Source organism: Corvus kubaryi, unplaced genomic scaffold, assembly GCF_017639235.1.
Source record: "Corvus kubaryi isolate FWS band 111438036 unplaced genomic scaffold, C.kubaryi_AGA036_p1.0 split3-131, whole genome shotgun sequence".
Lineage (NCBI taxonomy): Eukaryota > Metazoa > Chordata > Aves > Passeriformes > Corvidae > Corvus > Corvus kubaryi.
This window is the reverse complement of record NW_024582083.1, coordinates 1,703,957-1,723,105: the sequence shown is the minus strand read 5'-3', so window position 1 is coordinate 1,723,105 and position 19,149 is coordinate 1,703,957. Positions and strand designations below refer to the sequence as shown.

General features: G+C 35.7%; 1 protein-coding gene across 4 annotated transcripts in view; it reads right to left on the bottom strand.

Moving 5' to 3' along the window:
- Nucleotides 1-492: 492 nt before the first annotated feature.
- Nucleotides 493-19,149, bottom strand: part of ANXA10 (annexin A10) — a 28,417-nt gene continuing 9,760 nt past the window's right edge. For 2 of the 4 annotated variants that reach the window (XM_042014992.1, XM_042014990.1), the window contains exons 2-12: nt 17,355-17,436; nt 15,495-15,589; nt 11,879-11,992; nt 9,971-10,061; nt 9,496-9,575; nt 6,693-6,746; nt 6,455-6,548; nt 5,019-5,114; nt 4,326-4,384; nt 2,687-2,809; nt 493-1,896 (exon numbers count right to left, since the gene is read on the bottom strand). In XM_042014992.1, the coding sequence (XP_041870926.1) occupies nt 1,828-1,896; nt 2,687-2,809; nt 4,326-4,384; nt 5,019-5,114; nt 6,455-6,548; nt 6,693-6,746; nt 9,496-9,575; nt 9,971-10,061; nt 11,879-11,992; nt 15,495-15,589; nt 17,355-17,436 (957 nt within the window). In that variant the 3' untranslated portion in view covers nt 493-1,827. The remainder of the gene's footprint in view (nt 1,897-2,686; nt 2,810-4,325; nt 4,385-5,018; nt 5,115-6,454; nt 6,549-6,692; nt 6,747-9,495; nt 9,576-9,970; nt 10,062-11,878; nt 11,993-15,494; nt 15,590-17,354; nt 17,437-19,149) is intronic. The other 2 variants (XM_042014993.1, XM_042014994.1) reach the window with 2 other exon arrangements.

Here is a 19,149-nt window from a genome sequence, read left to right as displayed (position 1 = left end):
CCTTTTGGGTCCTGCCTCCTGCCTGGCGCGTGAGCGCCCGCGCGCCGTGGCGCCCGCGCGGTCCTAGCGCCGCCGCCGCCATTTTGTGCCGGGCTGTGCGCGGAAGTGCCGCCTCATGTGCCGTGAGGGGAGCTCCGGACCGTGTTCTGTGGGAAGCAGTGGGACCTCGGCGCGTTTGCAGTCGAGAGGAGTGTCGTTGTTAATTTCTGCAAACGTGCAGAGTTAAAACGAAGTGACTCCACAGTGCCGAGGTACGGCTGTTGGGAGCTACCTCCAGCTACCGTTGCAAAATCAGAACATATTTTCCGTTTAGAATTACGTTGGTGCTGAGCAATTTGGACGGTGCTCAGCTCATTCTCCTTCTCCCCCTTCAAATCCTCCCCTTCCCCCTTTTGTTTATTTTTACTCCCAGAACCATTCCTCCCAAAGTTCTGTCTTAAGAATTTTATTATCTGCCCGAAGTGTTTGGAAATGAGTCAAACTCAAGAGAGATTCGAAAGAAATTTTAAGTTTATTATAAATCAATATATTTGTAACAGCATATCAGTATTTGCAAAGAAATCAGATAGGCTGTAATTAGTGTTATATCCAGAGGCTGAGGGAAGCGACAGGTGCACAAAAGCAACCACGTATTTGTACCTTTCTGTAGCAGTGCTTTATTCAGTCACACGGACTGCACCTGCAGAAAGTGCCTCTCTAAAAACATGCAGAAGGTCTGTGTCCAGTTGGACACCTTGTAGCGGCGGGAGAAAAGCAGATACTTGAGTGAACATTACCACACTTCCCCTCACTTCTATTTCCGTAAGAGGCTGACAGGTGGTATACACGGACAGGCTGCCCTGAATAGACTCGCGGTACTTAAAAGCAGCGTCACGTTTTCCTTTGGGGCGGGGACTCGGGGTCGGGCTCTGCTGCCTTTCCTCGCTGCCGTGGGTGCTGCTGTGACCAGATGCTGTCTCAGATCGTTCACGGGTGTTCCAGGGAGCGCCGCCTCCTTCAGCCTCTCTCGGAGGTGCAATGTTACCCAATAGCAGTCAGTTCTTGAATTTAATCACCTAGGGCATCCTGGGTATACCTCCATGCTCCGGAGGTCAGTATTCAATTAATGGTTAAAATGAGATAGGTAAAAACGGAATTCAGAGTTTAATCCACTGGAACATTGCTTAAAGCTAAGTAGTGCTTCACCTTCCAGGTTTTCCAGCACATGGCACTGGACTGGATGGAGTACTTGATTCTAATTTTTACTTTTGTTTCAAACAGAATAGGGGAAATGCCATTGAGTATACGAGCTAAATGAAAGAGAATACAAAAGCACTCTGGTGAGTGACTGATAATAGATGGGGGCAGATGCTTAGTCTGGTAGTAACTAAAACAATAATGTTCAATAGCATAAAATATGAGATATAAGAAGTAGGAAAAAGGAGAAAAAAATCCTTAAGGGAGGAAATCTTCTTGCTAAAATAAATAAAGCAAAATATTTTTTTCTCTCCAATGTGGAAGTGAATAAATTCTTCCAGAGCCTGTCAATAAATGTTTGGGATGTTGGGACACTAAATGATAAACAAATGCTTACATGGAGTAATTTTACCACTTGCTCCATTAATTTACATTAATCATAAAACCAGAAATATTAATTAGAACTAGGGATAAAACCTTGTTCCTGCCAACATTTTTTCCTGTCTCAAGAAAGATTTAATATTAGCAAATATGACAGTACTAATTTTTCTGTTCTATTATGTAAAATAGGAATCTTTTACAGTTAGTGCATTGCACATAGTTTCAATTTCTATTTAAAATAGGTTTGCACAGCCTTCAGAGTTCATCTTCTTAGTAATCTTCTGTATCACCAGCACAGATAGCAAGTAAAGCGCTCTCATAATGCCCTGAAGCAAAATGCTGCAAGGAAAAAAAAATCAACTTTTCTGTGACTATACATTTTCTGATTTTTTTCTTTTCTTGGTGTGTGACAAGGACTAGACTATTATAAGGTTTTGTAAAACACTGCACTTTTTTCATAAGGGTTCTAGGCAGAGATATTTTAAATTTCCCTTTCCATGGCCTTCAGTTGCTCGGGCACCTAGAGATAATCTACCTTTGAAAGGCTGGATCTAATCTGTTTATTAATCCTCAAGTTCAATACCAAAAATTCATGAGCGGTTTTGTACAGTTGCTGCGCATCTTGCAGTTGGATTATAGTGACATAAAAAAGGTAGTGTCCTAGCAAGAATCATTTTTTTGTACAATTAAACAGTTTCAAAGTTTTGTTTTAAGATACAAACCAGGAGTAGGAGAGGAACAGGGTTTGTGAAGGTACTACCTAAGCACAAGGATAAAACCAGATATTTATCTCATTTTTGCACACAAGTGGTATCACCTAGCCTTACAGGTCAACATGATATAAGATGTTGTCAAATAGTGTAGAAATCATTCATGCAAACTCTTGTTCAGTGCACACTGTCGTGCCCGGCTTATATACACATCTTGCATTGGGGAGGGACAAAATCACAGAGAGTGAGTTGAGAATTCACTGCTCACTTGCTCAAATCAAACTGAGGCACTGAAAATGCGCTATTGTTTTTACACCTTGCTTTTTGGTTTGTTTTGTTTTAAACCAAATGGTTAAACAGGGGGGCACAGTCTGTGTGATACCAGTGCTGAATACATGCAAAAGTTTGTGAAAACTTACTTTAATGTCATGGAAGAGTGATTTCCCGTATCTCTCTTTGTATCGCTGTCGTATGTTCATCAAGTCAATCTCACTCCTGGCTATGAGAATCCTAATAACTGTTTTATTGTGAAACCCAAAGTCCTACAATGAAAAAAGAAGATGAGAGGAAACTTGACAGTTGAACAATATGTGTTTGCCCATCTGTGTATACTCCTATTAATGTTTAATAGATAAAGACAAGATCTACCCGTGTAGGATATATAAGTATATAGGGTACATAAGATATATCCATAAAGGTATCCTAGACTTTAAAGGAGTCTAAGCATGTAAGGGTTTTATCCTAGAGAGGTTTCATGTACTCAAATAATAGAATTCATGTTACTGAATAACAAGGGGTCCCCGTATGCGAGTGATTTATCCATGCACTGAAACTTTTAAAAAAGGAAATTCTGATGAACTGCTGTCAGTATTCTTAGGAATTCAGTTTGTGGGTAGCAGTTGTGGCTCTTGTTGTGGAGTCCATTCAAACTATAATGAGGCCAGTAATCTATTTCACAACAGCTGCTGCCTCATGTGAATTAAGTGAGATTTTTAACCATAGATTTAGAATTTACATAGCATGTGTTCAGGTCTGTTATATTGATGCCTTAGATCTTGACTTTGTGTTTTTCAAATCCTGTACTGCTTAGAGTGCAACTCTGTAGTTTCTTGGGGCCTGTTGGTTTCTGCTCTCTCAGGCTGGGTAGACATAACAAAAGCCTCTCCGGGCCTGCACTCCAAGGTCATCCACACCATCCTAGGCCCAAAAAGTATAATCCAAAGAGCTTCTAAGGAGGACAAGCAGAGGGGAACTTACATCATTGAACTGAAGCTTTAATTGGAGAATTAACCCTGATATGCAAATGAACCAAACCTATAAAGGTGTGAAGAACTCGTGACCTGTCGTCCATCTTGGGGTCCATCTTGGCAATAGCCTCTGGCTGCCAGGGCGTACCTTTGAAGGCCTTTCAAATAAATACCTATTTTATTCTTTTACTCCTGTCCAGTCTCTGTGTCTAGGAGGCCTCTTAAGGCATCAATATTGTAACTGTTTCTAAATAAATTTTCATCATGTAATTGTGTGAAGAATGGGGACATCTAGTGGCAATAAAAATAGTAAAAATAAATAGGCACTTTCACAAAAAATAAAAGAATATGCATGAAGTCCTACAAAGAAATATGACCATTTGTCTTTATGTAACATTAATTTATTATTTAATTTTTAGCCAAAAATATCTTATTTAATCTTATTAAATCTCTAGAGACAAAAATTAATTATTAAATCTCTAGAGACAAAAACTTACATAGTAAGAAAAAGGCACATTGAGTTCTGCACAGCAGGAGGAGTTACCATCCATAGGAAAAAAGTGTTCAATTAAAAAACAGTTGACAGTTACCAGACAGATATTTTTGAAGGTATCTAATTACTGCTGAATTCTAACTGTTGCTTAGGCACTACTGCTTTGAAATTAATGTAGGTACCAACAGTTTTAAAACATGCAATCACACCTTAAAGATTGAAGAGACTGATTTGTAAGTACTTGTTTAAGAATAATCAAACAAAGAAAAAAAAATAGGGAAGCTTCTTTTTATGACGTGGAGAAAAATGACTACTTACATGAATTGCATTGTAAAGCCTGTAAGCAAAGTAGGAAGGCTTGTCACGAATGCAGAGAACTAGGAGAGAAGAATTGCAACAGGTAAACAGAAGATGATTATAAAATAATTTCTTTTGGCTCCTTGAAATATAAAGCTGGGTAGTGCTGTCCATGCCTCAGCTTAAAATTAAGCTACCAATATTCACTAATATAACTATATTTGTAATTTTACAAGTTTGGTAACTTGTTTTGGGTTGCTATTGCATTGGCAGGCCTATTAAATATCAGTGAATACACTCACATGTCCTATTTGTAGAAATATTTTTATCCCTATTCTATAAATGAAGGACAAATATATATAAAGCTTGAAATTTGTTTGTATACCACCAAAGTCTTGAAAACATAGCTGGTTATTTAATATGTGTAAAATCAGTTGGAAATGCAGTTATCATTAATCACACAAAATTTATTAGCGAGTAAAGTAGATACTAGTTCTGCTCAGTCAGAAGCTATTGCTGCATGGATACATTTTTAGATTTACACAAACATAGGAAAGTGGTTAAAATATTCTAATTATCTCTGAAAATTTTATTGCACAATATAGGAGATTAAAGGGGATAAAATAGAGAAATAATATTGTTAATGCACAAGAGATAATATACTAGATATTTATTAAGAGATTTCTGCTAGCGAAAACAATATCTTTACATTACCTATTGCAACCAGTAATTCTTGAAAGTATCCATCGTAACATTCATTAATGGCATCTACTATATCTTGCCCAGAGATATTTTGGAACTCCTGGAAAACTTGGGGGGGAAAAAAATTCTTGTTTTATTTTAGTTCATTAATAATCAACTTGCTATTTTGTTTTTTTTTCCTTGCTTCTCCCCAGTACTATAACTATTGAGTTTATTTTTCCCCCTTATTATTCTCAGTGTTTCATTATGTTTATGTTCCCCAGGTCAGGCAACCTAAATGAGTAGCCTGAAACCTGACTTCCAGGACATTCTTCAGTCTACAGTATAAAACGAATGCATGCCGCATATCTAGCAACATCTGTTCATGAAACTTGTAAGAACATCACTAGTAAGATGGCTTCCTTGCTTGGCTTGGCTAAAACTGGCGAGATTCATGGATTGTGGCAAGAAGCCAGGACTTGCATGACATGCACTCTTGCTGCATCATGCAGGTATCCAGACTTGCAAATATACAGGGTGTGCTTTCACCCTCAGGGAAAGAGGAACTTTTTTTTCTGCTGACTACAAAACTTATGGAGGACTACTGTACAGGCAGAGCCCTCAAATCTCAGGGAGAGAGCAGAACATAGAGCAGGTATGTTAATCCTGTCATCATCAGCTGAATGAATTTGTTGATCCATGATAGCAAAGTAGTTCTGTTGGAAGTTGACATAAGAAATACAACTGGCTGCACAGTGATAAACTTGTCAGCAGACAGACTTTTTCCACTGCAGAGCAGAAACTCGAACTTGTCACCGGATACAATAGTATTCTTTTCTACAATGGAAGATTTGGATGAGCTCACATAAATTTCTTGCAATCTGTAGTTATGTCTGATTTTCTGTTTTAAATAAAAATGGCCCTTATGTTTCTGTGTTTATGTTCATTATGGGAGAGCAGATGTGAACACAGAAGTGCTCCCATCAAAAATTTCTATGAAACTTCTGGGGAAAAGCTTCAACACAGTAATGTATTTTCACATGCAAACATTTCTTGAAAACACTCCATCCAGCTCTCCCAAGGTGTTTTCCCTCCTAAGAGTTGCTTAGAGAAAATGAAAAAATAGTTAAGAAAAATCTCCCTCCTCCTGTTATGTCATGTGTAGACTCAGTTCACCTGTAGTATTTGTCTTTTTTTGGTCATGCATTCTTCTCTGGGTTATTAGGCATCCTGATGCCTGTCTGTTCTGTCTACAGCCATCAGTAGTCATCAGGCAAAGTTCGGTTTTGCATTACTTCCAAATTCCCATTAACATCAGTGGGAGTCTGAGAGGTCCAACAGTTCACACTTAGGTTTCAGGCTAATGTCCTGCTGCACACTGACTGTCTTGGTATGCAAAGCATGACTTTCTTAGCAAGTCACATTTTTCCTTTCCACTCTATATTCAAACAGCTGAACTGCTGGATTACCCATCCACAACTGCTGGTGACTCCTGTTGCAGAGAATCATTTGCAGCATGTTTTTGTGTTCGCCTGTCTTCTGCTGACATGCTTCCCATAGAATCTAATATATCAGAAAAAGGGAAAAAACTTATAAAAAATATTATTAAAAAATTATTATAAAAATACTTTAAGTATGTCCTAAATCACTTTTCACCTTTTTTTTTTTTTTTAAATGTTTGAGAACGTCACATCTGAGCATATTTACCATTGCATCCTGAGCAGCTGTAGAAGGGTCAGCATATCCTTCCATCCTTGTTCCCTGAGGGAAAAAAGAGATACATTTACTTCAAAAGTTAAATTGTAAACCACTGTAGGAATATAAAGTTCTCTGTATATGAAGCTATGTTGAATTTCTTGAGATAACATATATAGGCTTTTAGGTTGGATCAGTATGTTGCATGGTTGAATTTGCAAATGTAGAAAATATCTTCAAGTTGTCACATTATTTTATGTCTTAATTTTCTTTAATAAGAGGAACTCTGGAATGGTAAGCAGTCTTGTGAGAGGAAAAAGTGGGGAAAGTGGATAAACCTGTCCAATTTTAGTCCTATTTTAAATGAGCTTTTACCTGACCATCACAATCCCACCACCATTTTCAGAATTATGGATGTTATATTGTTTACTCTAATATGTAACTCCGAGGGGAAAACAAGGATAGGAGTTACATTTGCCATTCACTGATTAGTTCTTATCAATATGCGTATTACCAGAAGAATCTTTTCTCAATGTTTTTTTCTTCCTGCACAAACCATAGGAGCAAGCTCACCAAATAATGGAGATTTTGCTTGCTCGTAATCATTGTCTAAAATGAAGATCCAAGACTAGGAAATTGTTTGACAACTTTGATACACAAACCACAAAAGAATAATTCTAATTTTCCCATACGTTTAATAGCTTTTCAGTTACACAAAACAAGCTAACTTCTTTAGTAAACACACTATGATCTGAATTACATAGTCAGAAAAAGAGACGAGCACACTACTTTTGGAATTGCTTTTTTAACCGTAGTCATCTTGTAAGGATACAAATCAGCCTTAGTTGCAGAACTCTTAAGAATCTGAAGCTCATGTAATTACTGCCTTAATAAAAGTGTTTGAAGCAATTAAGTTTAAAATTTACAGTCGTGTTACCTTATATGTGGAGAATTAAAATTAGATATTGGCTGTCAGCTTGTAAAATTACTTATTTGTAGTTCTTTTTTGTTAAAAATGATAGTTTACATTTTAATTAAATGGTGAGAATTTCACGCAGTGAAATTTCTAGTAGTAAGATAAATTATTTGAAGTGAATTATGATGGAATGACTGCATAAAATTACATACACAAGAAAATAAGGGAATAAAGACAGGGAAGTGAACAATAAAATAACTTTAGTAGTACTCTACATGAATCAAATGCCCAATTTCTCCAGTAACATATGTATAATTATGTTTTAAATTGTAGAAAATTATCTTATTTCAATTAATACCCAAAAAAAGAGAATTAGAATAAAATCTGTTTGTCTCAGACTAGAATATTAACTAGCCTGATTTTGAAACTCATTACTCTGTTAATTTCTTTAGGAAGGACCATACCCTATAACCTCTTAGCTGCCTCACGCTGAACATGAAAACCATAAATACAATACTATAGCAATTGAACAGTTTGCTCTGCATATGTGGAGCGTGTTTACTTCTCTCAGTAGTCTGATGTGTGTCATCAAACCCAAGATTTAATAGAAATCAAAGCAAAGGGTTTCTGCAAAAAATCATTAAAAGATGCATTGGAAATGTTGCATGGTTATAGATCTAGAAAGGGTATGTTTTAATGAAATAAAACTGAGTTTTAATATAAGATCATATCCAAGCATGAGTGATTCGACTAACAATCCTCAGAAGTATACAGTATAACTGAGTAAAGTTGAGATTTCCTGCAGCTCTTCCTTATCTTGAGAGAAATAGCAGATTTTGTTGGCTAAGAAATTGCTGATTTTAGGCCTCTTTATCAATATCTGGGGTATAAGAAAATAAGGACTAGTAATGTATAATCTGAGATTATTTTAAATTTGGTTCATTTGACAGGTAAAGTATATCCCATGGCTTTAATAATTATGAGAGGTGATGTTGCTTAACCTCTAGCTCTTCATTTTTAAGCCAGAAAGAATTTTCATTATTAGGGAAAAAACATCCAGCATTAGAAAAAAATATTTCCTGTTTATAGCTTCTACTTTTGAAACATCTGTCTTTTTCACCTCAGTGAAGCCTCCTATTATTTTAAATTTGTGTAAGAAGTTTTTCCCCAGACATGCATGTATATAAAAATACAGATGCATCTTATGTATGCTGTTATCCCCTGGTGGCCTTTTTGTCATTATTTGTTACTCTGGTTTACAAAAGATTTTAAAGATAATGAGCACAGTGGCTACAATGAGAATGGGAGCTTATGATCTGAAGAGGATGACAACTTTGTTGTATAAATTACAGACTGGTGAAACTGCAAAAGTTGGTGTGTAAAAGTGACACTTCTTTGCCTCTGTGCAAGCATTTTGTGATTTAGCCTATACAATAGCACTAAGAGCATTGTATTTTAAGCAGTGAACTCTTTAGTTCTGTATTTCTTAGTCAAATGTGAATATATCTCTACTTTCACATAATGTTTGACTGGTTTATGGTATATTCTGATAACAGAGAAAACACATGCTTTTAAAAATGACAATCACATTTGTACATGCAAGTAGGCTCCTTTTGAGATGAGACATATGGAGCAAAGGGGCAGCAGTTGAATACCAAGGGGACTTTATAAAATAATCTGTTTACCTTTGTCTCCATCTGATAGCCAAAATCTAAGAGTAGATGAAGAAATTCCGTTTCTCTTCCTCATCAGCTTCCCTCCTGTCTCTTGTTCAAAAGTGCAGCCCTATTGAACTAGCTTTAATCACAGTCACCTTAAAATGTAAAGCTTATCAAATACTATCAAAAGTCATTATGAATCTTTTAGAAATGTAAGTCACAATTCTTGTTTTTACAGTACCTGAGCAAGGTTCATGAGTGTATCTCTGAAGTGACCTGACGTCTCAGAATCAATATCTTGTTGAAGATCAGTATTATATTCTAGGTTAAGCCAAAAACATATAATCTAAATCACAAATGAACATGCTCCGAATAGTACAAGTGAAGATTATCAGATAAAGGATAAATAGGCTTCAAATATTTGTCCATTTTCTATTGTGTCTATTCCACTGTAACCTGGGCAGCTTCTACAAGGACCTGGCTGTGGGGCTGGCACGTCTGTCTGGCCCTGCTGGGGGCCCTCAGCCACTGTCCCCCCTCACCTGCTCACCCACCACATTGCATCAGCCTTTTGTACACAGTTAATGGGAGGGGATGTGGAAGGGAACCAGTCAGTACTGAGGGGTTGTTTTTGTAGTTCTGGTCCTTCATGTGTGCTAATTCCTCCACAACACACATAGTACAACTGCTACTGTACACTTGTTAAAAAACCTTACGCATTAGGTAGGCTTCTTTCATCTGGAAGATCTCCATATTTGATCTTGAGGCTAATATGTCAATTAGACATTTTTCTTCTATGTCTACTCCCTGTATGGAAAGAAGTAAATATGAAAAGATGTTGTGTAGTAGAAACCTCCATTTTTAGAAGAAAGCAATGCTGTCCTTATCAGAAATAACAAAATAATAGCAGTCTCTGAAGAGTGTACATTTGCATAATCTACCTGTTTAAATTACTTTTGTAGTAAAACCCTGTACTTAATATATATTTCTACTTAATCTGAATTTCAGCATGTACATTACCAAGTGGGAAATGAAGCAAGACTAGTGTTGACAGAAACATAATGGGAATAATTTTAGAGCTTAAGTAAGAATTATGGTTAGCTGAAAGAAATCAGATGCAAAAATTCAGCATACATCCCTAGCAAGTATTCAGGAAATCTGAAGTAGACATGAGCACAGCTATTATGTTGGTCTTCTATCTTCTTCCTTTTATTTAAAAATTTATTTAGGAACTCTACAGTCTGTAATGTCTAGCATAGAACTTGGTATTAAAGGAAAGCACCGTGGCCATTCATGCAGTTCTGCAAATCACTGTATTTTCCCACAGGGTTTGAATTAATTTTATAAAGTTTAGTTGACATAAGATGTGGTCCATATGCTGCTTTTGATATGCACATGGATAGTGTTAATGAGTATTCTGCATTTGGGATAATGGGAGAACATTAGCGCTCATAGATACGCATGGCCTGTTTTTTTTTACCTTGGCCATAAGAATCCAGATCAAGATAGACTACTGTAAGAAAGTTCAAGTTTGATCCATATTTAGGAAAAAATAAACTTTGGCAATATTATCAATAATGTTAATGAAAGACATTATTCCTTTGTTAGCAATGGTATTTCACAATCCTTCTAATGCCAGCTATAATAAAGACATACCAGTAGTTCTAAAGAGTGCATTGATTTAAATGTCTGAAGAACAAGAAAAAGCAGTTAACTTTTTTTTTGGGGGGGAGGGGGGAGGGGGACGGAATTCTCAAAATTGGTGAGATAGATCATCTTGCCCAAAGTCTTGTAATCTGTGTCTTACTTGTGACAGCAGACAGTAGCAAATATTCATAGAAGGAAAAGGAAAACAGTGTTGAACTCTGATATGCCTTCCTGTCTTTTAGGAGTTGGCAATTTAGGAATTTCCTGAAAAGGATTAGTATTTTCAATAGCCAACAGTCAGCCTGTTTTCAAAGAATTTATTGAAGTCCTTTATGAACTGATTTGTGTTTTTGGTCTCCACAGTGCCCTGTAGGAATGAATTTCACCATTTAATGACCTGATATTTGAAAAAATGTTTTTGTTTGTTTCAAAACTTCAGTTGTGTGAGGATTGAAGTCTCAGATCCTGGGAAGAAAAGGAAATATTTTCTTCAAAATGGGAAATCAGTTCTGTTTCAGTGGAGTTATCATTGCTTTGTCACAGAGCAATTTGTAAGTGTTTATGCAAAGACATGTTTTGCTAAAGAAGTATTGGTCTTTTGGGAGGTGGAGCCTTAGTACATGGCACTGGCTGTGGAAATAAATTTGGTTTGTAACATACATAAATGCCTGCAAAAACGGCACCTTACATTTCCCTGTATACATATTTCTTCATTTACTGAGATTACCATGGGTGTTATATGGCTTGTATTTGTTACATGTCAAGGATATTATTTATGCTGGGTTTAGCATACCAATGAATAAACTTGAAATAGCACTGTATTTCTGATGACTAGTGGACTATGTGATAGTACACTACTCCAGTGTACTAACTTTCAGTAGTTTATCAACCAATCAAATGTAAAAAAATTATTTAATGTACGTTTAGTACTCTAATTAATGACTGCAACTCTAAGCAGTTCTGAATATGAAGATTACCGTCAAGGCATGCCAAAGCTCGTGGGCATCATAGGAGGCAGGTGGATACATCAAGCCAACCATAACTTCTTTGAAGTGATGAGAGAGATTCTCTTTTAGGTCTGTTATTAGATCCTTGAAAAGAAAAAGAAAATGCACAGACAGGATTATCTCAATAATCACACTCTATTAAGACATCTTAAAAAATTATTGGTGCTTTTCTCTTCAAATGATTAAGGATAAACTGTTAAAGATGAATTCCAGCTAAGACTAAGTAAAAAATTATTCTTTTAAATAGTACATTCTTGTTATACTGGTATGGGCAAGATGATTATAGATGCACAAGCCAGTAGACCACAATGGATTGTTGGTTTTCAGTTCATTAGAACAGAGAAGAAAATGCAGATGTTTAAGTGTAACTATTACTTAAAGTCTTGGAAAACTGAATATTCACGGCAGAGTGTCTGTAGCTTCCCTTAACATATTCCCTGTGCGAATCCAAGAGAGGTAAGTGCCTTTGGAAGATGAATCTCATAAAACAAAAGTGATTTCTTGTGCTTTTTTCAGTGTTACCATCTGAATAATTTTTAAAAATCATCTGTATTGCTCCTAGTACATAAATTATTGTCTTTGGATTGCTGGAAGGTTATGTGCTTCAATTCAGGTATATTTTACATTCAAACTGAATTCACTACTTTTGATAGATGCTGGATTAATAATAAGGAACCCGTCTTTCCCCCCTCTCATGTTTCTCAGTTCTTTCTTGCGAGGTAGCTGAGTAGTGGAACAGAGTTTCCTCCCCATTCTCCCCATTCCTGGCAGCATCCTTCAAAATACTGCAAATGCCAAAAGCTTGTTAGCTTACTATTGATGTTTCTTGTTTCTGATTGAGGACACTTGTGCAGTTTTTTTTTTCTTTAGTGTTTTCTGTGCAGCACTAGACACCTGTCAGATATGTTCTGGTTTGTGTATGAATTGAAAAGCATGCCAGAAACTGTTCCCATGATATACATTATTATGTTTCCAGAGCTGTATTTTTTCAGGCCTGTACTTTTATTTTGATACATTTCTGAATATAATTTATTTAATAGCTACAATAGCAGTGAAGGATGACATATGCACAGTAAAAATTAAATTTATGACAAAGAAACATACACAGTCTCCAGTGAATGCATTTTAGATTCATTTGACAACCACTAAATCACACAGGGAGTAGAAATTAATTCATTAAGACGTTTTACTTCTGATAACATGCCTGTGGGAAAATGGATTAATAATACAAATGGATGCTACTTAAAAATTACTCCTGCAATCAGAGCTAAGGGAAGTGAAGTACTGAAAATAAGAAAAGACAACTCTAAGTTGTCATTATTTAAATTTCCTAATCATCTTTGCTGTAAGAAATCCTTGAAGGCTAATTGTAAGAAGGAATCTTAAAACTTCTCTGTATGTCTGAATCAAGCAGCTAGTTCAGGGGTTTTTTATTCTTTTTTTTTATATTTCTCTCCTAATGTGTCCCAGTTTACATTTGTCTAATGAATGGGCATAGTGGCTACCATATTGAGCAGACTGAAATGAAATAAAGAGGGCAGAGGATTGGACCAACAGGTTTACCATAAATTGAACCGAGAAGGTTAAAACTGCTGTTGCCTTGCCATGTCTCTTCTCTGTCCTGACGTGTTTACCATTCATAAACTGGGACTACCAAATGGTGCATTTGCTCAATGCAATATAACCAGTAGGACAAATTACAGCCAGGGAAATGCTGTGTGTGCTAAATTATCTTCCAAAGCGCAAACTGGAGCAACTCAAGGTAAGATGTATCATGTTCTTGCTGGGGTTTTTTTTTCAAACTGTCGAGAGTATCATGATGTATCTTGCATTGTAAAGTGTACCTGGTGCTTAATGAATTCATTTGAATTAAAATTGTGGGTATATTGTAGTATGTTCCATGAATTTTAGAATACTCTGTAGCCAATTGCTGGAATATGAAAAGTTTGTTTGCCTTTCCCTTCTATTATTATTCATAGACTTAGAGACTGAGATTCTTAAAAAGGACATCTGAGGTTTTATTTGGCTTTTTTCTTTCTTCTAGATCTTTCGGTCTGTGTCCACTGGCTTAATACCACTTCAGGTTTACTCATATGGCTGAAAGAGGTATGAATTTAAAGGTGATATGTTTTCATGGGGATTTATTGATTTGTTTATATTTTTATTTTTCATTTGAAAAGGAAAACCAATTAGATCAGTGGCGAGCAAGTCAATAATTGTTCTCCATGAACATGAAATACCTGCATTCCTGAAGGACATTTGCCAATTCTTTATTGCAATACTGTGTTATCTCTATATCATCTTCATATATCGGAGAGCAGAAATTAAAAACATGATACGAATCTTTTAAATATTTTCCCTTGTTAAAGTGATACAGTTCATACACTCTAGAGAAAAGATTAAAACAAACCAGCCAGCTGCTATGGATGGAGTAGAGAAGGACTGTCCAGTGATGAAGGAGATAAATGAACACTTGGAAAGAATGGGCTTGGGTGCTTCACATCACAGGCACCTTTGGGTAGCTTGACATACTTTAGTTTTCCATAAGTAGGATTAAAACTCAGTGAGAAATATTGCATGGATAAACACTGAACTTGTATGGTTTGCATGTGTGATGGTAACCTAATAAATACCTCATAACAGAAAAAACAATTTTAATAATTTATGTGCACTGATTTCCATCATTGTCACAGTCTTTGGAAGGTGGATAGCTGTGATTCAGTTATTGTTCTTTTATGGTCTCTATAAAACATACTTGTCCATTCAAGGCTACATCTAAAATATCACAATTATTGTGTGTTTGATTTTTTCTAACAGTCCAAATAAAGTCATTGATCTCCTGGAGATGAGTAGCAACACAGGATCAACCCACTACACAGTTTAAACCCAGCTCTTTTTCCTCCAGTTCTAAGAGGAGGATATCTATCTCTGTGTATGTTTAAGAACCCGTATAACAAAATTTACATTGTTATATACAGTAAATATGGATAAAATACATTTTTTTAAAAAGTAACTTTTTATGTCAAAATTTTTTAAACACCTTTCAAAGATTCATAACTTTAACATTAAGCAGCTCAGATGAGTATTGCCCTTAGTGTATAGATGGAATTATATGGAACAAGGTGTGAAAATGTCAGTGCTTGGGATGTGAAAATTAATCATTATGTAAGTAAGATAAAAAGCCTGTAACTCTCTGTATGGTGTTTTTCTTTGGTTACAATACTATTTTATTATTTATTCAAAACTTGAAAAATGTATTTCATAACCTCCCAAAAGCACATAAAGGAAGAAATAAGTCTGTTCAGAAATTTTAGGTTGGTCAATAGAGTAGAATGGACTGTAGAAGAAGGAACTTTCCCTGTCCTTTTCTAACTCTGTGTGTGGCAGACATACTTCTGTAGAAATGACAATCTGATACCGTCAGAGGTATCAATAGCCAACGAGCAAAGTTGTGTGTCAACGTGTTGTGCCAGCCAGCTGTCTGACAGGCTTGTGGTTCCAGTGACTGACCTGAGAGAAGGTCTGACAGCTGCACAGGAGGGAGGAGAGAAAGAAAGAATGAAAGTACAAAGTGCTTCTGTCGTACCCTGCTGTACATGTCTCTGTATGCCTCAGCAATCATGAGCCGCTGTGAGTTGCAACGCTGAGTTAGGATATCAATCAACACATCTTTTTCACAACCTGAAAAGGAAACAACACAGACTCTCAATTAACAACCTGGTGTTATTTACTTATATTTGTGATCGTTTGTGTTTTGTTTAAAAGCATTATACTAATTTCTTGAAAAAACTGATCAAGAGAATAATATCCCACTAGTATTTACCAACATCAGTTATATTTACCGTGCTTGTGTATCTTGCACTTGCTGGTGTAATACCATCAAAAAGTGAAGCAGTCTGTTATTATCAGTTGCATCATCACCTCTCAGAAGCTCAATGGATTTGAAAGCATCAGTAAAAGAGATATGGGCTTTCATACAGTCAGATCTAGGCCCAGTAGCAGGATTTGTGGCAGAGCCTTGGAAGTCATACTTGTGTGTTCTGTTAATATTGATTAAATTGTCATTTGAGAATTAGGGATCTCTTTTATGGGGACGAAAAATTGCTGTTAGACCATTTGTTGAAAAACTCAAAGTTATAATTTCAGAGGAACAGTATAAAGTAAGTTATGAAGTTTTAAAAAATAGTATTTTTCCCCATTTCCAAGGGCATTTTATTGAAGGTTACCTATGGTGGTGTGCTTGATAGCTAGAGCATACTAGTAAACTCCTATAATGAATCAGTACTATTGTCTATGAAAAATAATATTATTAGCACATTCAGAAAATTATTTCATGATTTTAAAATTGCTTTTGCATCCTAAGGGTTGGGATACTGTACATAATGTTTCTTTTTACTTTTCAGAAAATAGTTATAACTAGGAATCTTTACAGCTTATATCATTTCTATAGTAAAAACTGAGAAGGATCCAGATCTAGGAGATATTATAAAACATAAACATAAATCTTTATTCACTTGTGTAGTACTACTGGTATCAGTGGGATAACATATGTGACTGAACATGCTCATAAGAATTAATGCCATGTGCAGGACTGAGAGTCAGAGTGTCAGTGCCTGTAAAGGATATGGTGACTTTATCTCCTCTGAAGCTGAACCGTTTATTTTGTCAATTGTCCTTTAAATCACAACTTTGTTCCATGTACTTTGATAGGAAGATTAAAATTAAGGTTAATTTGCTTGTACTTAGAGTACAAGTCCTCACATTTTCATTAAAGAAACTGAAACCAGAATGAGTGATTTGGTGCTGTACAATCTTGTGAAAAACCCAAGGGGTATGAAAGCTCTGATACAGAAAACAGTTTTAAAGTGAGGAAAACATTTAAGATAGTAAAAAAATCGATCAGTATTTTGACCCTCAGCAATACCAACAAGGTTAAACAGGAAAATACAAAAATCTGAACAGAGAAAAATGTTTTTGTGAACAAAAGGTTTTTGGAACAAACACTGAAAGCAAAAATTGCAAAGATAATGAATTCTTTAAACTCTCTACTCCATTTATTTTTATTACTTATGACTGATTAAGAGACTTAGCAGACCTTGGTAGCAGTTATTTGTTGAAGTGACAACTAAAATATTTTCATTTCTTGGCCCTCACTCTAGTGATGTAACACAGAATTCTGTTTTCTTTTTCTTGTTTTCTCAATGAAGTGTTCATTACTGTAAGTGTTGGTATGGATTTTAGATTAATCTTGATCAATTCATAGTTCCTGTAAATGCAAATGTTTTATTTGGACATCATCAGTGTGACTTACTGTGATTCCTTGAAGAATCTGCAGACAGGTGGTGACACTTAATTTTATGAGTTTTTATTTTGCCTAATGCTTGTTGTTTTATGGGGGCTTTCTGAGAAAGAGGAAATTGGTGTTAGAATTGGTCAAGATACTCACTAATTCCCTGTAGGGCTCCTCCTAGCAACTGGGCATCCATTATAGGGTTAAAATTTGGAGCGGGAAGAATCGTTCCTTGTGTCTACAAAAGGAAAAAGCAGACTTTAATTGATATGTTTAATATTTTTTACATGGTAACGTAGTTCTGTTGAAAACCAACAATCATAACTTTAAATTTTCTTTGCTTCATGGGGAGCAGGATGTAAAGTTTTTAATTATGAAACAGAACTTAAACTTGCAGTTAACCCTGGAATGTTAGAGAAAGTTGCCCCTAGCATGAGTTAGGCCTGAATAGGAAAACAAATTATGAGGGTTTACATTAAAATGTAAATTTTAATTTTAATGTCTATCCCTTTGCTAAACTTTTTTAAAAATATTATTTTATATTTCAAAGTTAATCTATGGAATCCCTGACAGTCTTCAGTATTTATTCCTCATGGTATTTTTAATTTGAAAGGACTAGTGAGAAAATGATGAGTGAGATCTGTAGGTTGGGTACCAACCTAGTGATTTATTAAAGCGATGGTGTTACTGCTAAGTGTGAGATAGTTTTGATATATGCGATGTAGAAGGCAGCACCATTTTCTGCTTGCTTTGAAACTGATTAAATTACTGTCAGCTCACTCTCAGTGATACTTTATTTCATGTATTTTTTCTTATTAAGAAATCTGTGAATAATAAACAGAATTAATTTTAATAGAATCACAGACCATTAGAAACAGAAGAAAACAACTGAGGTTGACAGACACTTAGTTCTGTCTCCTGGTTAACCTCTTTAGTTCATCTGAGAATTTTATCTGCTTTACCTGATGTACCAACTGTGAAGGTTCTCTTTTATGATGATTCCTGGACTTGGTCAGAACATCTGATTAAAATGACACTGTTAACTTTATATTTACATATCAAAGAAAAGTGGGATATATTTTATAAATATGAATGGGGTATTTTTACAAATACTTCCTAGAATCAGGACTTACATGGATTACACTAATTAATTTGTTTGCTTGCTTGCTTGCTCTACATACACTTGGAAGTCTTTTGTACATTGTGCCTTCAGTAGTAATGACATACACTTAAGTTTTGTGCATAGCCACTAATCACACTTGTCTGGCTTGAAATCTAAGTAGAGGAATTAAAAAACACCAAACAAGAATTGTGTATTTTAGATGAGAAGGAAAACACCATTTCTTGATACATTTGCTCACTACTTTAGACCCACCAAGCAAAAGTAGGAACGAATTGTCTGTGGCTAAGTGAGAAAAAGTACATAGCCAGAAATTTCAGATTTTTGGAGGAGTTACTTTAAAAAGTACTAATAGGGCAGCATGCCTGTACACAAAAAGTACTTATCAATAGACAGATGTCTTTCTGCAGTTTGTTCATCATTTAAATACAAGGTCCAACTTTTACAACTGAACATGAAGTATGTTTTTACTCATAAACCAATTGGGAAAATGCTGAGAGAAAAAATGATTTGGAAATAGGGAGATAAATGTTGGCCACAGAGGACACAGTAACACTTAAGCCAATTTTTTTTGATTGATATATGTTCCTGTATCTGAAATAAATTGCATACTCATCCTTAAGATATGCTCCATCTCATCTTCCTTTGTCAGTGTGAGAATTGTCTGTGTACCCTGGGCCTCGCTTGGCACTTAATATAAATGTAGGATAGGGATCCACAGATATTAGCTTCAGAAATTGAGTTCATAATAGCCCTCACTGGTCAGAAGGGTGGCGGTGAGGAGAAGAGAAAATGTAGGAAGTGTGCACTTATTTGAATCTAATTTTAAAT